The sequence below is a fragment of the Aureococcus anophagefferens genome (assembly GCF_000186865.1).
Source record: "Aureococcus anophagefferens unplaced genomic scaffold AURANscaffold_4, whole genome shotgun sequence".
Lineage (NCBI taxonomy): Eukaryota > Pelagophyceae > Pelagomonadales > Pelagomonadaceae > Aureococcus > Aureococcus anophagefferens.
The window spans coordinates 19,172-39,410 of NW_008705564.1; the positions used below are offsets into that span (position 1 = coordinate 19,172).

General features: G+C 72.8%; 8 protein-coding genes across 8 annotated transcripts; 4 read left to right on the top strand and 4 right to left on the bottom strand.

Annotated features, from left to right (window-relative positions):
• Nucleotides 1–246: 246 nt before the first annotated feature.
• AURANDRAFT_13257 (hypothetical protein) lies at nucleotides 247–759 on the bottom strand (the record flags this gene model as incomplete). Its single annotated transcript, XM_009036476.1, has 1 exon — nucleotides 247–759. A coding segment is annotated over one exon (513 nt), but the record flags the coding sequence as incomplete, so codon positions are not given.
• A 4,012-nt stretch (nucleotides 760–4,771) lies between these two features.
• AURANDRAFT_6143 (hypothetical protein) lies at nucleotides 4,772–5,143 on the bottom strand (the record flags this gene model as incomplete). The annotated part of the gene is made up of 1 exon (XM_009035908.1): nucleotides 4,772–5,143. A coding segment is annotated over one exon (372 nt), but the record flags the coding sequence as incomplete, so codon positions are not given.
• A 388-nt stretch (nucleotides 5,144–5,531) lies between these two features.
• Nucleotides 5,532–6,161, top strand: AURANDRAFT_61952 (expressed protein; the record flags this gene model as incomplete). Its single annotated transcript, XM_009035939.1, has 1 exon — nucleotides 5,532–6,161. The coding sequence occupies one exon, from the start codon at nucleotides 5,532–5,534 to the stop codon at nucleotides 6,159–6,161; it is 630 nt and encodes a 209-aa protein (XP_009034187.1).
• A 92-nt stretch (nucleotides 6,162–6,253) lies between these two features.
• On the bottom strand, nucleotides 6,254–7,315 carry AURANDRAFT_22328 (hypothetical protein; the record flags this gene model as incomplete). The annotated part of the gene is made up of 1 exon (XM_009036475.1): nucleotides 6,254–7,315. The coding sequence occupies one exon, from the start codon at nucleotides 7,313–7,315 to the stop codon at nucleotides 6,254–6,256; it is 1,062 nt and encodes a 353-aa protein (XP_009034723.1).
• A 1,815-nt stretch (nucleotides 7,316–9,130) lies between these two features.
• Nucleotides 9,131–9,307, top strand: AURANDRAFT_17331 (hypothetical protein; the record flags this gene model as incomplete). The annotated part of the gene is made up of 1 exon (XM_009035940.1): nucleotides 9,131–9,307. A coding segment is annotated over one exon (177 nt), but the record flags the coding sequence as incomplete, so codon positions are not given.
• An 898-nt stretch (nucleotides 9,308–10,205) lies between these two features.
• Nucleotides 10,206–10,709, top strand: AURANDRAFT_21886 (hypothetical protein; the record flags this gene model as incomplete). Its single annotated transcript, XM_009035941.1, has 1 exon — nucleotides 10,206–10,709. A coding segment is annotated over one exon (504 nt), but the record flags the coding sequence as incomplete, so codon positions are not given.
• A 34-nt stretch (nucleotides 10,710–10,743) lies between these two features.
• On the bottom strand, nucleotides 10,744–17,229 carry AURANDRAFT_61954 (hypothetical protein; the record flags this gene model as incomplete). Its single annotated transcript, XM_009036474.1, has 1 exon — nucleotides 10,744–17,229. One exon carries the CDS (start codon nucleotides 17,227–17,229, stop codon nucleotides 10,744–10,746), a length of 6,486 nt encoding a protein of 2,161 aa, XP_009034722.1.
• Nucleotides 17,230–17,523: 294 nt separating this feature from the next.
• On the top strand, nucleotides 17,524–18,947 carry AURANDRAFT_61955 (hypothetical protein; the record flags this gene model as incomplete). Its single annotated transcript, XM_009035942.1, has 2 exons — nucleotides 17,524–17,600; nucleotides 17,885–18,947. The coding sequence occupies 2 exons, from the start codon at nucleotides 17,524–17,526 to the stop codon at nucleotides 18,945–18,947; spliced, it is 1,140 nt and encodes a 379-aa protein (XP_009034190.1).
• Nucleotides 18,948–20,239: the final 1,292 nt, after the last annotated feature.

Here is a 20,239-nt window from a genome sequence, read left to right on the forward strand (position 1 = left end):
GCCCACGATGCGGATGAAGACCTTCTCCATGGACGCCTGCTGCAGGGAGAACGCGGCGACGCCCAGGTCGCGCTTGGCCTCGTCCGTGAAGGCTCGAAAGACCCTGGCGAGGCTCGCGTCGGCCGCGGCGAGTTCGAAGGTCAGGATCGACGCGTCCGTGGACGCCAGGCGCGCCCCCTCGAAGGCGCCGACGACGAACGCGACGACCCGCGCGACGCCCGCCGCGAAGTCGGCCTCGAGCGCGGCGTCGAGCGCGACGACGAGCTCGTAGCCGGACCCGAACTTCCGCTTGAGGTGGTCGGGCGTCCCGAGGCACGCCAGCTGGCCGCGGACCTGGATGGCGATGCGGTCGCAGAGGACCTCGGCCTCGAACATGGAGTGGGTCGTGAGCACGACGCTCCGCCCCCGCATCGTCGCCTTGATGAGGTTCCAGAGGTTGCGCTGGCTGACGGGGTCCAGCCCCGCGGACGGCTCGTCGAGGAGGACGACGCTCGGGTCGCCGACGAGCGCCACGGCGCAGCAGAGCTTGCGCTTCATGCCGCCGGAGAGCCGCCCCGCGAGCTTCGCCGCGTGCGCGCCGAGCTCGACGCGCCGGAGCGTCGCCGCCGCGAGCTCCGCGACGGTCGCCGGGTCCGCGCACCGGATGGCGCCGAAGAGCGCGAGGTGGTCGAGGCACGTGAGGTCCTCCCAGAGCGTGTTGTGCTGGTTGACGACGCCGAGCCCCTTGCTCGCGCGCGCAAAGTCCGACAGCACCGAGTAGCTCACGCCGTCGACGGCGGCGAACGCGCCGAAGGTCCGCCGGAGCCGCTTGACCTCGACGACCGTCGCGCCGCGCCGCGGCTCGTAGGCCTCCGGCCGGGCCTCGTCCTCCGCATCGTCGTGCCCATCCAGGCGCTCGAGCTCGACGTCCTTCTTCGCCTCGCGGCGGCACCCGTACGTCGACGGGAGCAGCGGGAAGTACCACCGCCGCGGCGTCCCGTGCGCGGCCCACGGCACGACCTGGCTCAGGTACCACGCGAGCCCCAGGTAGAGGAAGACGTCCGCGACGAGCACGCCGTAGATCGCCGCGGTCCACCGCGGCGCGGGCCGCGGGCCGTCGCCGTAGAACGGCGCGTCGCGCGCGTAGAACGGCGGGTACTCCGACGGCGCCCGCGTCCGCTCGCAGCGGTCCAGGGGCTCGTAGGCGTAGGCGTCGGCGGCGTAGGCGTAGGAGTAGGAGGAGGAGGCGTCGGCGCCGTAGGCGTAGGAGTAGGAGGAGGAGGAGGAGGCCTCGTACGCGCCGCCGCCGTAGGAGTAGTCGTAGCTCAGCCAGCAGGACCAGGCCTCGGCGCCGCGCGCCTGGGCCCAGGCGGCGAGCTGGACCCCCGCGCGCGCCTCGGCCTTGTCGTCGTCGCACTCGAAGGCCGGCGACTGGAACGTCTCGGCGCCGAGGCCCGCGCCGAGGTCGCACATGAGGGTCCGGTGGCTCCGGAAGCCGCCGACGACGAGCGCGTAGGCGAACTGGGGCAGGAGCGCCGCGACGAGCTGGCGGGACTCCGACGCCTCGAAGAGGCTGAGGACGACGCGCTTGCCCGCGTCCGTCGTCTCGACGACGAGCGACTGGTACGCGCCCGTCGCCGCGAGCTGCGCGGCGAGCGCGTAGACGGCCGCGGCCGTCGGCGACGTCACGAGCGTCGTGACCGCGAAGCACTGGGCGGCGAGCGCGACGACGTAGGTCCAGTGCAGCGCCAGGAGCGTGCCGAAGGGGTCCGCGGCGTGGCCCGCGCGCCGGAAGAGGCCCCCGCAGGCGACGCAGGCGACGAGGAACGCGCAGGCGAAGCCGACGGCGAGCGCCTCGGCCGCAAAGGTCGCGGCCCAGTAGGCCAGCGGCCGGAGCCCGGCCATCTTCATCGACTCGACGAGCTTGGCCCGGTGCTCGACGACGACGGCGACGACGACGGCCTGCATGAGCGGCACGAAGGCGAACTGGCAGAGGTAGACCTCGAGGAGCCCGTGGCTCAGGATGTCGCCCTCCTCGTAGTCGCGCATGTCGCCGCCCTTGGCCGCGTAGTTCCAGTGCTTCTTGTTCCACTGGTGGTTCGGGAGGAACGTCTTGGCCATGATCACGTAGAGGAGCCAGACGACGACGAACCAGGCCGCGGGGAAGACGAGCTGCGACAGGACCGTCGACGGCGACCGGGACTTGGTCTTCCAGATCTTCCAGAGCACGAGCCGCGCCTGGCCCGCGACGGACGCGCCGCGCGCGCGGAATCCCGCGCCGCGCGGCCCGGGCGCGTCCTCGGCCTGGGGCTCGAGCAGGACGACGTCGTCCGCCGGAGCTTCGCCGGCCGCCGCCGCCGCGTCGTCCTCCTCCGGCGCGACGTCCGCGCTCGCCTTCCGGGGCGGCGCGCGGACGCAGCCGCGGACGCGGCGGCGGCACGCGCCGCAGCACCGGGCGCACGACGCGCAGCCGGACACGCAGAGCAGGCGCAGACACCGAGCGAGGCAGGGGCACGCGTCGGCGAACTCGTTGCGGACGCGCTGGAGCGAGCCGTACCACGGGCAGCATCGCCGCGACGCGCAGACGCCCAGGACCCAGGGCGTCGCGAGGACCAGGGCCATGACGCAGATGACGACCCAGTGGCCCGTCGAGACGAAGGGCCAGTCCTCGCCGCGGAGCGCCCTCGCCGAGAAGCAGCCGGCGTCGTCGAGCGCGGGGCGGTCGACGGCCGGGTACGGCGCCGCGAAGAACGCGTCGAGGCCCGCGGGCACGCGGTCGACGGCCGCACCCGTCGCGTCGCAGCCGCCGCACTGCTCGACGCACGCCGCGTACGCGCGCCGCCCCCACGCCAGGACCGACGCGTCCGTCGCGTTCAGGCCCGCGAGCCCGCTCGCGTCGACGTCCGTGCTGTCCCGGTACGAGCCCTTGTCCATCCAGCCCTCCTCGCGCGTCGCCTCGTAGCCCGTCGTCGCCCGGTAGAAGCGCCCGTCCGGCGACAGGACCATGCACGCGTCCGTCCGCCACGACCACCAGTTGTTCGAATTCTCCCGGTGCATGTCGTGCACGTGCCTCTTCGTGAGCCAGAGGCGCTCCGACTCGGGGTCGCAGCGGAGCTCCGCGCACGACGACGCGATCCACTCGTGCATGTAGCACTCGTGTTCGTACTCGCTCGCCTCGTCCCACTCCTCGTCGTAGCTCGCCTCGTCGCAGCGCGACGCCCCAAAGTAATCATTATTCGAGGTCAGGAAGGGGCAGCCGCCCAAGGACTCGGTCGGCGCAGCGGTGGGCAGCCCGCGCGCGCTGCCGATCAGGGCGGCGAGCAGGACGCGCATGTGGGAATGCTCAGCACTCATCAATGCTGGAGGAGTGCACGGCTCGAACAAGATGCTCGAACACGTACGGCCCGGCAAACACCTTGAAGACGCCTTCAAGTTGCAGGGGAAATTTCTTCGACACAGGCGACCCCGCTGAGTTAAAAGTGGGTCCGGTAGGCGCCCGGCTCGCCCCAGGTCTTGACGACGCGGCGCGCGGCCGGCAGGGCGTCGACGCGGTCGTAGAGGTCGAGGAGCTGCTTCCTGCCGCGGAGCAGGCCCGCGACGAAGGACGCGTCGCGCTCCCGCCGCGCGCGCAGCGCCGCCGCGACGGCCGCGTAGGGCGCGACGCCCTCGGCCGCGAGCGTCGACGCGCGGTCGAGGCGCGCGCGCGCGACGTCCGCGGCGGACGCCATCGCCGCGACGCGGACGACCGTCGGCCCGTCGGCCTCCGCGGCCGGCGGCGGCGGCGGCGGCGGCTCGGCCGCGCGGATGAAGGCGCGGCGGCCGCCGGGGACGCCTTCCATGCGCGCGCGCCAGTCCGGCGCGCTCCGGACGACGGGCAGGAGCGCGTCGAGGTCCGCCAGCACGGCATCGTCCGGCGCGGGCGGCGCGGGCGGCGCGCCGAGGGCCTGGATCGTCGCGATCTCGTGGAGCGCCGCGTACCAGGCGACGTCGGCCAGGGACATGTCGCCGCCGACGAGCCACGGCGACGCCTCGCGCATGAAGTTGTCCCGGAGCCGCGCCTGGATCTCGGGCGCGATTACTTCAAATCTTTCGAGCGTCGTCGCCAGCGCCGCCGCCCGCGCGTCGTCGGTCTTGCACAAATACCAGGCGATCGTGCCCAGATCCTCCAGCCGGTCGACGATCGCGTCGGCCTACCACGCATGACGGTGACGATTTCTCCACCCCAAATCTCTCGAACATCGTCGCGGCCGCGGGACGCGGGCGTCGGCCTCGGCCGCGTCCCACGCGTCCGACGGGTAGAGGTCGCCGAGCGTCGCCGCGTAGCGCGCGATGGCCTTGCTCTGGCCCACGGCCCGGCCCCCGTGCCGCAGGACCGGCAGCTGGCCGCCCGGGTACGTGGCCTTTTGCTGCAGGAATTCGGGGTAGAGCACGCGCTCGATCTTGAGCGGCGTGTCCGACAAAGCGAAGAGGAGCTGCGTCAGGTCGCAGCGCAGGGCGGCGCGGTGCGAGAAGTAGGTCAGCGCGTGGGCCGGCGCATCCGGCTGCGCCGCTTCCTCTTCATTATCCGACGACGATGAGGAGATCGACATCGTCGTCCGGGCTGCCCTCGGAGAGCGCCGATGTTGACTTCAACCTTGAACACTTCTTGAACTGAAGCATTTGCGGCGCAGCCCGCGCAGTCCGCGGGGAGCGGGAAGAAGTCGGGGCACTCGGCCTTCCCGAACAGCTTGCCCACGTTCTTCCAGACCTTGAAGTCGTCGGACGCGAAGATGTCGCCGTCGTAGTACGTGTAGCGCCACTCGCCCGACGACGTCTGCCAGGCCGTCGACGGGTCGCGCTGCGTGTTGACGACGATGGGGTTGTAGTCGGGCTTGACCCAGTCCTTCAGGTCCGGGTCGCTCAGGTTCGCCGGCACGGCGACGGCGTGCGCGAAGCACTCCTGGCCGCAGTCGCCGAGCGTCGAGTTCGGCCAGGCGATGCCCGGGTAGACGATGGTCGGCACGCCGTCGACGAGCGTCGCGGAGAACGTGTAGACGCTGCCCTTGTCGTACCACTCGTCGTTCCAGAGCGCGGGCTCGAGCTGGCGCCACGTGATCAAGTCGTCGGACGCGAGGTGGCCGCCGACGACGCCGCCGGTGACATGATCCTGGTACATGAGGTGGTAGACGCCGTTGAACCAGAAGGGGCCGTTCGGGTCGTTCTCGCCGAAGCAGGCGTCCATCGGGTGGAACTGGGGGTCGTCCGTGTACTTGTGCACATTGGCGCAGCTCGCGTTGTGGGGCTCGAGGAGCGCGGGGCAGTCGGGCAAAAGGCCCGACGTGTTGGCGATGGGCACGTTGTTGCCCACGCAGTTCGGGCCCGGGGGCGGCGTCGGCGTCGCGCGGGCGCCGGCGATGAGCAGCGCCGCAGCGAGGGAGCAGCCCGAAGCGCCGACCATCTTACTTCCGAGCGTTCTCAGAGGTGCAAGGTGATGTGCTCTGTCGACCCGCTCGCCATTTGCCTCTGCCCAAACCAGTGCCGAGGCCCCTATACAAGCGCAGCGCGTCGCGACGATGAGCCCCGCCCTGATCAGCCTCATCTGCGCCGTCGGCAACGCCGTCGGCTTCGCCGGCCACCTCTTCATGCCGCCCTGCTGGCTGCGGTCGCCGCAGAAGACGCGCGTCTTCGGCCGCTGGACCTTCCTCACGAATCAATCCAACGCCATCCTCGTCTGCTACCACGCGCTGCGCTTCGCCGCGCCGGCGCACGCCCTCGCGAGGCGCGCCTACCCGCTGGCCTTCGCGCTCGGCGTCGGGCTGACGCTGCTCTACTACGGCCTCGACCACTTCGTCGCCGCGAAGCGAGCCGAGGACCGGCTCTGGGTCGCGCGCGGCTTCGTCTGGATCCCCGTCGCGTGCCACGTCGAGCACGGCCTCGCGCTGCCGCTCGCACTGCTCGACGCGCGCTACGGCGGCCACGCCGGCGAGTCGACGGGCGGCGACGTCGTCGTCCTCGTCGGCGGCTTCGCGGCCTTCTACCTCCTCGGCACGCTCCTCAACAAGAAGCTCACGGGCCTCTGGCTCTACCCCATCTCCGACGAGCTCGAGAAGGCCCTCGGCCCCGCGGGCTTCTGGGTCCTGTCCATCCCCGTGACGGTGACCTACGTGACCCTCGGCTTCGTCGGCCGCCACGTCGCCGGGTGACGGCGGTGCCGGAGTCGCCGGCGGCCCGAGTAAATCTAACATCGACCACGCGCCGGCGCCGCGAGCCCCTCCGTACATTCAACCTCGCGCCGTTACGCCGCGAAGAGCGGGAGGACGCGCTCGAGGACGCGCATCTTCAGGGGCGTGACGCCCGCGAGCTCGCCGTCGATGTTGATGGCCGTGGGCGCGGGCGTGTCGATGGCGAGCTCCTTGAACCGGTGCGACCCGACGCTCGGGTGGAAGACGTGGCGCCCCTCCTGCTTGAGCATGCCGAAGGCGTTGATGAGCGCGCCCGTCTTCATGCGCCGCAAGATCCCCAAATCCATGACGCCGTCGTCGAGGGACGCGCCCGGCGCGAGGCGCAGGCCCGCGCCGCCGGTTTGCGTGTTCTGGATCAAGAACAGCGTGTAGTCGTCCTCCATGGCGTGGCCGTCGACGGTCAGCGTCGCGCGTCTTCTCACGTTGGCCAAAATTTTAATCACGATGCCGACGTCGTAGCGCGCCGGACCCAACCAGCGCATGCGCTCCGCCAAGACCACCGAGTCGACGCCCAGACCCCAGGTCACGAGGTTGTGCGAGTACCACCGGAGCGCATCGCCGGGCCGCTTCGCCGTGCCGCTCCGCAGGTCGACCTCGGCGAGGTCGATGCGAATCACGCGGCCCGCGACGATGCGCCTGACGGCCTCTTCGACGTTCAAGATGCCCAGCTCCGTGGCTTGCGCGTTGCCGGTCCCCGCGGGGATGACGCCGACGCGCGGCAGGTCGCCGCCCGCGCGCATGCGGCCCGTGATCACCTCGCTCAGCGTGCCGTCGCCGCCGACGACGGCCAAGGCGTCCGTCGGTCGCAGCTCCAGAGCTTTCGAAAGCTCGACGAGGTGTCCCGCGCGCTCGGACGGATGCAGCTCGACCTCGACGCCGGCGGCCTCCAGCAGCTTCCGCGCGGCGGCGCCGACCTTCTTGCCGCGCTTGCGGCCCGAGAAGGGGTTCACGAGCAGGTGCACGCGGCCCGGCTTCGGTGTCGCCTCGGCCTCGCAGGAGAGCAGCTCCGCGAAGACCGGCCGCCGCACGCCGCTCTTCTTTTTGCTGCTGCCGTCCTCCGCGAAGGTGATCTGCTCCGGCCCTTCCGCGGACGACGACGGCGCGACCTTGCTCATCCTGCTAGTGGGCTGCGTTCACCATCCGAACGGCGGCTCCCGATGGAGCGCGCGCGACGTAATCGGCGCACTGACTTCACCATCGACCGCTCGCCGACGGGTTTTGCAAAAATTTTGTGGAGCCGCCGCCGGCAAATCCTCCGACTCCCGCGGTTCCTCCCGGGCCCCCTACGTTTAGAGACGCGTCGAGGCAAATCCTCGCGCCGTCGCGCCTCCGGGACCGCCGCGGGCTCGTCGAGCTTCATCGTCGGCGCCTCGCCCCGGAATCCACGTCAAACTCGCGTCGCCGCGTGAAAAAACACGACGATGGATCCGACGGACTCGGACGACGCGTCCGACGACGTCGACTGCGCCGAGCTCGTCGAGCTCTTCGGCCGCGGGCGGCGCAACCTCGAGACCCTACGAACGCGGCTCCGCGCCGTCGCGTCGGCGGCGGACGCGCTCCAGGAGTCGCTGACGGCCGTGGCCTGCGGGGCCATGGAGGACGCCGCGGGCTGGCCCCGGGGCCCCGACGCCACGGAGATGGCGCTCATGTGCGCGGACGCCCACGGGTCGCTCGGCCGCCTCGTCGCGGGCGCGGACGCGCCGCTCGCGCGCCTCGAGGCCGAGGCCGCCGAGGTCGCGGCGCTCGTCGACAAGCGGGCCGCGCTCGCCAAGGAGCACGAGGCCTGCTTCGCGCTCTTCCGGCGCGTCGACGCCATGGCCGCGAAGCGCAGGGACGCCGGCGCCGCCCTGGCCGAGGAGGTCGCGGCGACGGCGTCGTCGTTCATGCGGAGCCTCCACGCCCTAGACCGCGCGACGGACCACCTCCGCGCCGCCGTCGTCGCCTTCGACGGCGCGCTCGAGGGCGCCGAGGCCGACACCGTGCGCCGCGTCGCCGAGGCGCGGCTCGCGCACGCGGAGAAGGCGTCGCGCGCGCTCTCCGCCGCCGTCGACGCGCGCCCGCCGTCGCCGGACCGGAGCCGCGCGGCCCTCGAGGAGGCCCTGAGCGCGGCGCGGAGCGACGGGGCCCTCGACCTCCCGGAGAAGCCGCCGGCCGAGGAGTCGCGCGCGGTCGCCTTCTTCAAGGGCCTCTGGGCCCGCGGCGGCGACGCGGCGGAGGCCGCGCCGCCCAAGGCGGCGCTCGTCGAGAAGCCGGTCCTCTCCTTCACCTTCTCCGACGAGGCGACGAGCCCCCAGTCGCCGCGCGTCGGCGGCCGCGGCGGCGACGCGGAGGCGCGGCCCCGCGAGCCGTCGCCGGAGCTCGCCCGCCCGGAGCCCGCCGAGGCGCCGCCTCCGGAGCCCGCCGAAGCGCCGCCTCCGGAGCCCGTCCGCGCGCCGCCGGCGCCGCGCGAACCGGCGTTCGACCGCTCGGAGTCGCGCGAGTCGTTCGACTGCTGCGACGGCGTCCTGCCGCCGCCCGAGGAGCCCGTCGCGGAGCCCGCCGCGGCCGAGGAGCCGGTGCCCGTCGAGGAGCCCGCGGTCCAGGCGCCCGCGCCCGTCGAGGCGCCCGCGCCCGTCGAGGAGCCCGCCGCCGAACGCAAGGAAAACGCGCCGCCCGCGGCGGAGCCGTCGACGCCCGAGTCCAAGCCGGCGACGCCCGAGGCCAAGCCGCCGACGCCGCGGGAGGATGTGACGTACGACGCGACGATCGCCGCCGAGGGCCCGCTGAGCCTCCGGCTCGAGCAGCACACGGTCTACGGCAAGAACGTCATCGTCGTCGTCGCCGCGCGGCCCGGCGGCCTCAGCGCGAACGCCGGCGTCGCGGTCGGCAGCCGCCTCGTCGGCGTCAACGGTGTCAGCGTGCTCAACGGCCGGCGGACGAACGACGCGGACTACTACGGTGTCCTCGGCGTCGGGCCCGACGCGGACCGCGCGGCCATCCGCCGGGCCTACAAGCGCACGTCGCTCAAGACGCACCCGGACAAGGCCGGCGGCCACAAGGCCCTCTTCGTCGAGGTCACGCGCGCCTACGCGGTCCTCTCGGACAAGCAGCTCCGCCGCGACTACGATCTGTGCTGCTCGGGCGCGGACGCGCCGGACTTCGAGAAGGCCCTCGCGCTCATCAAGGCCTCGAAGCGGCCGCTGACCTTGCACCTCGTCCGGCCCGTCGCCTAGGATGTCGTAGGGGGTATCATCTGTAATGGCGATTCTGGCGATTCATCGGGTCGAAGTGGCAAGCCGCTCCTGGACGACGCCAAGCCCGACGCCGACGACGCGCCCCGCCCGCCGCCCAATCTTCCGCCAAAAGCACCCCACCGCTCAACAGCTCGCATACAAGATGACCAAGCCCCCCGCGATGGACCCCGCTCTCGCCGCAAAGAAACTAGAATACGAGGAGCGAAAAGCCCGGGCGAAAGCGCTGAAGCTCCGCCTCACGTGCACAATTTGCGGGGCACGACCGAAGACGTTGTTGAATTGTCCTTGTGGGACTACGCAGTACTGTTCGACGGACTGTCAACGCATCGATTGGCGCGATCGCGGCCACCGGAAGGCGTGCAAGAAGATCCGAAACGAGCGAGCCGCGGAGGCGGCGCGGGCCGAGGCGCCGCCGCCCCCGCCGGAGGAGGTCGTCTACGGCCCCGCGCCGCGGTCGCACGCCGACGAGGTCCGCGCGCGCATCGCGGCCGAACACGAGGCGGCCCGCGCGCGGCGCGAGGCGAACCCGGAGCCGAAGCCGACGTCGGAGCGCTTCGGGGGACGGTGCCCGATCTGCCTCGACGAATGGGACGTGAATTGTCTACCTCTGCTTGTCTCTTGTTGCTGTCGGCAAGTCTGCGAGTCGTGCGCGAAAAAGATTGCGGGCAAGGATTGTCCTCTCTGTCGACTGCCCGTGCCTAAAACAGATGCGGAGCAACTGGCACATACTCGTCGCCACGTGAATAACGAGGTGCCCGAAGCAATCGTTACCTTAGGGGATTGGTATCGTGACGGTTATATTGGCTTGCCGAAAAATTGGAAGAAGTCCGTGAAGCTCTACCGTCGCGCCGTGGAGCTTGGAAACGTGCGCGCGATGAATGCGCTTGGGTATGCTTACGAAAAAGGCGCGGGTGTCAAGGTTGACAATAGGAAGGCGATGCAGCTGTATCGTATGGCAGCGACCCGAAACGACGCGGTGGCGCAGAGCAATCTCGCGGTGCACCTGATTAATGAGGGAACCGCGGCGGCGGCGGAGGAAGCTATTCACTTCTTCCAGCTTTCGGCGGAGCAAGGATTCGCGACTGCCATGGTTATGTTGGGCAGGGTCTATGAGATGCCCGCTGATATCCCAGGAGTTGCTTTACTATTCAGGGATGCCGATCTCGACAAAGCCAGACACTGGTACTCCCGTGCGGCCGCGGTTCGCCCTAGCGCTTCCGGCTACAAAGGCCGGGATCAGGGGAGAGAGGCCCTCGCGCGCATGAACGCGCGATGACTCAAAGCAGATCCACTTAACACGCCTCTCATCTCTACCCGTAGAGCTGGTAGACGTGGACGCGGTCCGCGTTCGCGCCGTCGTAGGCGAGGATGTGGGCGTCCTCGAAGAGGTCGTCGTCGGTGCCGAACTGGCCGTCCGCGCCGTTGTCCGCGCAGCGGACCGCGGGCACGACGTGGAAGGACACGTCCTTGGGCGCGTGGGCGACCATGTCGAGCACGTCCTTGCCGCCGCCGAAGCAGACCACGGATTTCACGTTCGTGAAGGACAGGAGCCGCAGGTTGTTGCGCGCGGCGGGCGCGACGTCGTCGGGCGCGTCGAAGCCGCCGACGGCGCCCGCGGCGCGCGGCGACTGGTCGTCGAAGAGCGCGACGACGGCCTCGGCGGCGTCGACGCCCGCCCAGGAGTCGCAGAGCCGCGCCTTCTGCGAGTCGTCCGTCGCGTCGCGCCACGCCGCGAGGCGGCAGCCCCGCGCGGCGAGCGCCGGCAGCACGCTCGTGAAGGAGTCGTGGGCCAACGGCGCGCCGTCCCAGAAGACGACCTGGGCGCCGAGGTAGTCCGGCGACGACATGATCTCCAGCGCGACGGCCGCCGCGGTCACGTTCGTCTGGAGCGTGAAATCGACGCCGTCGCTGAAGCCGACGACGAGCACCGACGGCACGTCCTGGAGCACCACGGCGTCGGACGTCGTCCAGGCGCGCACGTTCAGCTTCGTCGGCGGCGTGCCGCTGGCCGCGCGGTCGAAGCCCGTGAGGTGGCCGCCGTCGGCCGTGACCGCGCCGCCGCGGCCGGGGTGCACGGGCGACCGCTCGCCGCCCGCGGGCGGCGTCGGCGTCGGCGGCCGCGGCTCGTCGAAGCCGCCGCGGCCAAAGTAGTGGTTCCGGGGCTCGTCGCGGCTCTCGGGCCGCTTCTCCTCGCCGTAGGCGCCGAAGCGGCCCGGCCGCTCGTACGAGTAGCTCGACCCGCCCGGCGAGCCCTCCTCGTAGCCGTGCTGGTCGTTGCCGCTGCTCCACTGGCCCAGGGCCGACGCGTAGTCGTCCTCGCCGGACTTGGACCGGCGGCGCCGCTCGTCGATGGACAGGCGCGGCGGCGCGCCGCGCGGCGGCGCGCCGCGGCTCGCGCCGCGCGACGACGCGCCGTCGTCGTCGTCGCTCGGCACCTCCGTGTGCTCGCAGTCCGTGCGCGGGTCCTCCGTGCCCGACTCGTAGGCGTCGCGGTACATGGCGCTCTTGCCCCCGGGCCGCGGCAGGTCGTCCAGCGCCAAGGCCTTCGCCGTGAGCGGCGGCTCCGGCGACGACGCGGGCGAGTAGGGCCGGCCGCCCGGCGGCGGGCTCGCCGTGTCCCGGAGCACGGGCGGCGAGTCGGCGTCGCGCGGCGGCTGGTTTTCCCAGGGCCGCGCCGCGAAGCCGGAGGAGAAGCCGCCGGCCGCGAAGGACGAACGCCCCATCGCGAAGCGGTCCAACGGCTCGTCGACCAGGGGGCTCTCGGGCCGCGCGCCGTAGTGCTCGTCCTTGAGCTTGCGCTCCTCGTCGCTATCTTCGTCCATCTCGTAGTCGTCGGCCTCGGGGTCGTAGTCCTTGTCGTCGCCGAGGTCGTCGTCGACGTCGTCGCCGGCCTGCGTGACCATCGTGTCCGACCGCGGCGGCGGCCGCCCGAAGCCGCCGCCGCCGAAGCCGCCGCCGCCCCCGAAGTAGCCGTGCTCCTGCTGGGGCTCGAGGTCCACGGCCCGGTGGTCGTAGTCGCGGCCGTCGCGAGAGGGCGGCGGCGACGCCGAGTAGCCCTCGAAGGCCGGGCTCTCGGGCCGCGAGCCGTCGCGGCTCTCGGGCCGGTTGCCGAAGTAGCCGCCCGTCGTCGCCATGGGCGGCGCCTCGTCGTAGGGGCTCGACGGCCGGTCGTAGCCGTCGCGGCTCCCGGGCCGGCCGAAGTAGCCGCCCGTCGTCGCCGGCTCGTCGCGCCGCGCGGTCTCGTAGTCGCGGTCCGGCGACGGCTCGCGCGGGAAGCGGTCGATGGGCTTCGTGGACGTCTTCTGGGAGCCGAACTGCTCGGAGCCGAGCGCGGACTCGGGCGTCGCCATCTCGGGCCGCGCGCGCGGCGCGATGGACGGGATCAGGCGGTCCAGCGCGATCATCTGGGGCGCGCGCTCCTGGGACGCCTGGACGGCGTCGCCGAGGAAGGACACCTCCTTGGCCAGCACCGCGGCGGAGTTGGACGCCTGCTTGGCGACGTCCGCCGCGCGCATCGCCGCGTCGCGCGCCTCCGTCAGGTGCGCCTCGATGTCGCGGCGGCAGTCGCCGACGGCGGACGCGCCGCCGCCCGTCTCGCGCATGGTCCGGTGGGCCGTCTCCGCCGCGCGGTCGTGGGCGTGGCGCGCCTCCTCGACGTGCTGCATGACGGCCTTTTTCGTCGACGCGGGGCCGGGCCGCTCGGGCGACTTCGACGGGGACCGCGTGGACAGGATGGGCATGTCCTGCTCCGGGTAGGGCACGCGCCGCGGCAGGCCGTGGCGGCTCGGCAGCTCCGGGTCGCTGTCGATCATGGGCGACTGCGCGCGCGCGCGGTCGGGCCGCGCCTCGCCCGGCACGGACCGGGGCCGGCCGAGCGTCGTGTCGGGCAGCATGGGCTCGCTGTCGGAGACCATCTCGTCGACGCCCGGGGGCACCTTGTCGCCGCGCTTGAGCGTGCGGCCCCGCTCCGGCGAGTCGAGGAACGAGTCCTCGCCGCGGTCCGCGGCCATGCGCTTGGCCTCGTCCCGCCGGCGCCGCGCGAGCGCGCCCGACTCGCCGCCGTAGTCCTCGTCGACGTAGTCGTCGTCGGCCGCGGCGACGGCCGCGCGCGGCGACTTCTTCGGCTTGGGCTTGGACCGCCGCGGTCTGTCCTCATCGTCCTCCTCCTCCTCGCCGTCGTCGTCGGACGGCTTCTCCCAGAACTTCTTGGGCTTCTTGGGCTTCTCCGCGACCTTGGCCTCCTCGAAGTACTCCTCGTCGTCCTCCTCCTCGCTGCTCTCCTGGGGCCGCGGCGCCTTCTTCGCGAAGTTCGGCGCGGGCGAGAACTTCTTCGGCTTCTTGGGCTTCTTCACGACCTCCTCCTCCTCGACGACGACGACCTCCTCCTCCTCGGACGACTCCTCCGCCTCGACGACGCGCTTCTTCACGACCTTCTTGACGACCTTCTTCTTCTTCTTCGGCGACTTCGCGACGACGACGACCTCCTCCTCCTCCTCTTCCTCCTCCTCCTCCTCCTCGGACGACTCCGCGGCGGCCTGGGCCGCCAGCGCCTTCTTCGCCGCCGCGGCGCGCGCCTTCTTCTCGGCCGCGGCGCGCTTCTTCGCGGCCTTGGCCTCCTTCTTGCGCCGCTTGTCGGCCGCGAGGGCCTCGAGCTCCGCGGAGTCGTCGGCCTCCTCCTCCTCTTCCTCCTCCTCGGGCTCATCTTCCTCCTCCTCCTCGTCGCTCGCGGCGCGCGCGTCCGCGAGCGCCTTGGCCTTGGCCTCCTTCTTGAGGCGCAGGGCCTCGGCCTTGTCGGCCTTGGCCCGCTTCTTCGCCTCGGCGGCCGCGCGCTTCGCCTCCTTCTTCGCGGCCTTCTCGGCCTTGAGCGCGGCGACGTCGTCGTCGCCGCCGTCGGCCTCCTCGTCGTCGTCCTCCTCGGGCTCCTCCTGCTCTTCCTCGTCGTCGTCCTCGGCCTCGAGGTCCGCGAGCGCCTTGGCCTTGGCCTCCTTCTTGAGCCGCGCGGCCTCGGCCTTGGCCTCCCGGGCCCCGCGCTTCTCCTCCGCGGCCGCGGCCTTGGCCCGCTGCTTCTCCTCCTTCTTCGCCGCCATCTCCGCGCGCTTCGCGGCGAGGTCCGCGCCGCCGTCGTCGTCGTCCGGCTCGTCGTCCGGCTCGTCGGCCTCGGGCTCGTCGTCGTCGTCGTCGTCCGCGGCCTCGAGCGCCGCCAGCTCGTCGGCCTCGCGCTGCTTCCGGGCCGCGGCCGCGGCCTTGCGCTCCTCGAGGGCCGCGGCCTTGGCCCGCTTCTTCTCCTCCAAAGCGGCGCGCTTCGCCTCCCGCTTCGCCTCCTTGGCGGCCGCGAGCTCCGCGCGCCTCGCCTCCAGGTCGACGCCGTCCTCCGCGACGAGCTCCGGCTCCGGCTCGTCCTCGTCATCTTCCTCCTCCTCCTCCTCCTCGGCGGCGGCGGCCTCGAGAGCCGCCATCTCCTCGGCCTCGCGCCTCGCGCGCGCGTCCGCGGCGAGGCGCCGCTCCTCGAGCGCCGCGGCCTTCTCTTTCTTCCTCTCCTCCGCGGCGAGCCGCTTCGCCTCGCGCTTCGCCTCGATCTCCGCCTTCTTCGCCGCGACGGCGGACCCGTCGAAGGCCGACGCCTCGACCTCGACCTCCGTCAGCAGCTCGTCGCCGCTCTCGTCGGACGCGTCGAGCGCCGCGCGCGCTTCCGCCAAATGGCGCTCGTGGGCCTTCTTCTCGACCTCGCGCTGCACCTCCTCGGCGAACTTCTCGCGCTCGTCCTCGTCGGTCTCGTCGATGGAGATGCCGCGGACGCGGCCGCCGCCGAACGCAATGACGCGCCCGCCGCCGGCGGACGTCGGCCGCGACCCCGCGGAGCTCGGCCGCGACCCGGCGGGGCCCTCGCCGACCTCGTCGCGCCGCGTCGCCGACCCGGGCCGCGACCCGGGCCGCGACCGCGAGCCCGTCGCGGACCCGGGCCGCGAGCCGCCGCCCGTCGCGGACCCGGGCCGCGACCGGGGCCGCGCGCCCGCCGGCGCGGGCGCCGGCGCGTAGAGCGCGGCGAACTCGCCCGCGGCGCGCTCGCCCGCGGCGACGCGCGCGTCGAGCTCCGCGCGCCGCGCGGCGGCCTCGGGCGAGCCGTCGTCCGCGAGCGCGTCGAGCTCCGCGCGCGCCGCCGCGGCGTCGTCGCGCGCCGCGCGGGCGCGCTTCTTCGCGGCCTTGCGCTCGGCCTTGCGGAGCTTCTCCGGGTCCGGCGGCGCGGCGGCCGCGGCCGCGGGCGCGGCGGCGGCCGCGCGGCGCCGCGCGTCCTCGGCGCGCTCGAGGGCCTGCTTCTGAACCGCGGCGGCCTCGGCGTCGCGCTGCTCCGCCGCGCGCGCGGCCTCGGCGTCGGCGTCGGCGCGGCGCGCCTCCTCGGCCTCGAGCTCGGCCTCGGCGGCGCGGACGGCCTCGGCCTCGCGCGCGGCCGCGGCCTCGGCCTCGAGGACCTTGGCCGCCTCGGCCTCGGCGGTGGCCCGGGCCTCCTCGACGCGCGCGGCCTCGGCCCGCTCCGCGGCCTGGGCCTCGCGCGCGCGCGACTCCGCGGCCGCGACGGCCTCGCGCTCCCGCTCGAGCTCCGCGCGCGCGGCCTCGACGGCGGCCTCGTCGCCGGCGGCCTCGAGGTCCGCGAGCTTCTGCTGCTGCGCTTCTAAAGCGACGCGCTTCTCCTCGGCCTCGGCCTCCGCGGCGGCCTTGGCCTCGGCGGCCTCGGCGGCCTTGGACTCCGCGTCCGCCTTCGCGGCCGCGGCGGCCTCGGCCTTGGCCTCGGCCGCCCGCTTCTCCTGCTCCGCGGCGGCGAGCTTCGCCGCCTCCTCCTCGGCCTTGGCCTTGGCCGCCAACACCTCGGCCTCGCGGCGCCGCGCGGCCGCGGCCTCGGCCGCCGCGGCCTCGACGCGCGCGGCCTCGACGCGCGACGCCTCGGCCTCGACGCGGGCCGCCTCGGCCTCGAGGGCCGCCGCTTCGACGGCCGCCGCCTCGCGGGCCGCGTCGACGCGGGCGGCCGCCTCGGAGGCGCCGTCGTCCTCGGGGCCCGGCGCCGGCGCGGGCGCGGACGCCATCGCCTTGGCGTAGTCCGCGGCCGTGTCGTAGGCGCGGTCCTCCGGCGCCACCTCCAAACCCCCCGTGCGCGGCGTGATGTGCACCGGGTCGCCGAGGCTCGTGCCCAGGGGCGCCGCGGGCGCGCGGAGCAGCATGAGCTCCGCGAAGCGCTCCGGCGGCGCGCCGTCGAGGAGCCGCCGCGCGTTGGCCACGAAGGTCGCGCCGTCGGCGGGGTCGCTCCCGATGAAGCCGGCGACGACCGCGGCGAAGTGGCCGTCCGGCGCGGCCAACCGCGGCGCGCCGGACAGCCTCGCGAGGCCCGTCGACACGCGGTCGAGGAGCGCGGCGACGGCCGCGGGCGCCACCGTGCGCGCCCCGTTCGCCAGGAGGTGGAAGAACGCCGCGGCGCGCGCGGCGACGGGCGACGCGGCGCCGGCGCCCGGCAGGTCCCCCGCGCCGCCCGCGGCGCAGACGAGCGCGCCGAGCACCGCCGCGCCGACGACGCGGTCCACGGCCCGGCCGTCCTGCCGGACCTCGCCGCAAAAGGTGTCGCGCACGGCGGCCTCGAGGGCCGCCTTGTCGCTCGTCGAGCCCCGGGGGCGCAGGAGCTGCTGCGCCTGCCGCGCCGTCAGGAGGGCCGCGCCGTTGAGCCGCTTCTGGTGGACCGTCACCGCCTTGCGCACGTCGAGGAGCGACACGTCGGCAAAGGCCGGCGCCAGCGTCGACGCCGCCTGCCCCATGATCGGGGAGCCTCGAGCCGCCCCGGTCGACACCGGCAGCGGCGCGGCAGCCCAAATCGATAGCGCTATACCGACGGCACTCATCCAAGGCAAGGTCAGTAGTGTCGAGTAGGTGCGCCGCGCAATAAGTTTCGGTTTATAAAACCTTGAAGAGCCACGTGACGATATATCTCTAATGCATCTCGCGTCGCTCCACGCCACTGGCGTCGCCAGCTCCCGGGACATCGGCTGCCAATCCTTGTCGCCCAGACCACAATTTCGCCCGCCCGCACCCCCGAGTACCGCGACCCCGCGATGAACGACCCGGGCTCCGGACCCCCCATCATCATCCCGCACGGGACCATGAATTTACGCGAGATAGAGAACATGATGTACCATCTGAAGAACGCATCCGGCGGACACGGCCGAGGACGGGGCGACGGACGCTCGCGCATGGGTTCTCGAGGACGCCTCGGCGTCGCAGCTCTGTGAGACCCCGCCGGGTTTCGATCGGCTCCACCGGGGAGCCCCAAGCTTTTTCCAAGATGCATCTGCTGTCGTGCGCCGTCGAGAAAACGGACGCGGCGGGGCGGGCGCCCCGCCCCGAGGCCGGGGCGCCGCCGCCCCCCGCCCCCCGCCGGAGGCGCAAAAAGCCGCCCCCCGCCCCCCGCCGGAGCGCCCTGCGCCTCCGGCGCCGCCGCACGCCCTGGGCGCCCTTCTTCGCGGGGCTCCTCGGCGTCTTTTGCGCGCTCGCGCGCCCGCCGACGCGGGACGACGCGGCCGCCCTGCCCACGCGCCCCGAGGACTGGGAGCGCCCGCGCGAGCACGCGTCCGCCTGGAACGCGAGCGTGCGCCTGCGGTTCCCGCGGGACGAGGCCGTCTTCCGCGGCGGCACGCCGCTCGTCTTCGCCGCGGGCCTCAGCCGCACGGGCACGTCGACGATCCAGGCGGCGCTCATGGAGCTCAACCTGACCGTGGACCACTCCCTCGAGACCATGGCCCACGACCTCGACTTCTGGTACTACTACCTCAGCGGCCAGGTCGAGCGGCCCGACGTGACGAAGTTGATCGAGCCGCGGGGCGTCGACGCCGTCGCGGACTGCTGGTTCGCGCACCTCCTGCCGGAGCTCATCCGCGAGTACCCCGACGCCAAGGTCATCCTGGGCACGCGGCCCCGCGAGCCCTGGCTCAAGTCCTACCGCAGCTACATCGCGACGTCGCACCTCTACCACTGGCGCCGCCAGGTCTTCCGCCTCTTCGCCGCGCGCGCGACGCGCCACCTCGGCCTCGGCGCCCTCTTCCGCAAGCTCGGCTGGATCGACGCCTCGGGCAGCGGCTACGACCTCGAGAAGCTGCCCCTGCTCATGGACATCTGGTCGCTCGTGGATTTGGCGGTCTACGGCAACACGTCGCCGGACCACCTCTGGTACGGCGCCATGGAGCGCCACAACAACAACGTGCGCGCCCTCGTGCCGCCGGAGAACCTCCTCGAGTTCGACAACAAGCGCCACTCCTGGGTCGACATCTTGGACTTCCTCCGCGTCGAGGAGCCGCACTACTCGCGCCTCGCGGGCCAGCCCCTGCCCTGGCTCAACTGCGTCCCGGGCAAGACCTGCGTCTCCCACATCTCCCACAAGATCACGGCGCCCCACGAGAAGCTCGTCTTCGCCGCCTGCCTCGCGCTGACGGCCGCGCTCGCGTTCCTCTACCGCGCCGCGCACGCCAAGGCCGCGGCCTAGGCCGCCGGCGACCCGCTCCCCCGGCAGCCATGTCGCGCGGGCACGAAGCCGCCCGTCGCCGCGCCGGGGTCCCCGAGCGCCGCCGACCAAGGACCCCACCCAGAAAACGAAAAAAAGAAAAACGATATCCCCACCCGAACGACCTCCTCTTTTTTGCGCCCCCGCCCCGCCGGCCCGCCCGCAGCCCCGGCGCCCACGCCGTCGAGCGCGCGCCCACCGGCCGACTTATGTCCTTTTTTTGGTCGCTGTGAGGTTGTTGCACTGCAACTTGAAGATTCGAAGAGAAACCAAGAGCGGTCCCGGAGAGCGGTCCCGACGTCGGCAGTGATGGCCCAACCCCACACGGCGACTCAAGAGCCTCTGCTCGAGGCGATTGCCGAGGCGGCGCCGACCTTGGCCTTCCGCGCGGCGCTGGAGCGCGGGCACGGGACGGCCTTCGTGGGCTCCGTCTCCGGCGATCTGGCGTTGACGGTGCTCCTCCCGTTCCTCTCGCGCGACGCTTCCCAGGACGAGCTCGCGGCGATCGCGCCGACGTGCGAGGGCTGGCGCGACCTCTCGGAGCTGCGGCGGGCGATGCGGCCCGCGTGCGCGCGCGACGTCGCCCGCGCGATCCGCCTCGGCGTTCACGGCTCCGACGCGGGCGACGGCGAGTACACGCTCTTCCACCGCGGCGGCGATGCATCGATGCGGCTCTACGTGCACAACGCGCTCTCGGCGCGGCCGACGGAGTTTGTGAGCGTCCCCAAGAGCCTTTCGATGATGCCGTCGGGCGGGTCGTGCGCCGGGACTGACGTTTCCACGGCCTTCACAAAAGTCCGCCTGGACCCCTGGACGCTCGTGGTGAAGACGGATGATTTCACGTTCGCGGAGACCGACGGCGGCCCGATCACTCAAAGCTATTGGAACGGCGAGCGGGAGTTGGAGGTGACCGATGTTCCGTTCGCGACCGCGCGGGCGAGCGGCCCCTTGTTCGGCCTTTCGATGGTGGACCTACGAAGCACGAGCTTCGGCGTCGCGAGGCCGCTGGAGGCCTTCGCGGTCATGGGCTGCAACCCTCGCGGGCTGATCTCCTTCGCCATCGAGGACCACCGGGAGAACCCGCCGACGATCGCCAAGCGCTGGATGATGCGCGGCACGGGCTTCGCGGGTCGCTGTAGCCCGGTTGGAGACCGAACGATGGACGAGAGCGCGAGCGGGCACAATTACGACGACGAGGGCGCGTGCGGAGGATGGGTCCTCCCGCTGGTCCTCGCCGCGGACGTCGACGTGCTCTCCGACTCGTCCGGTCAAGT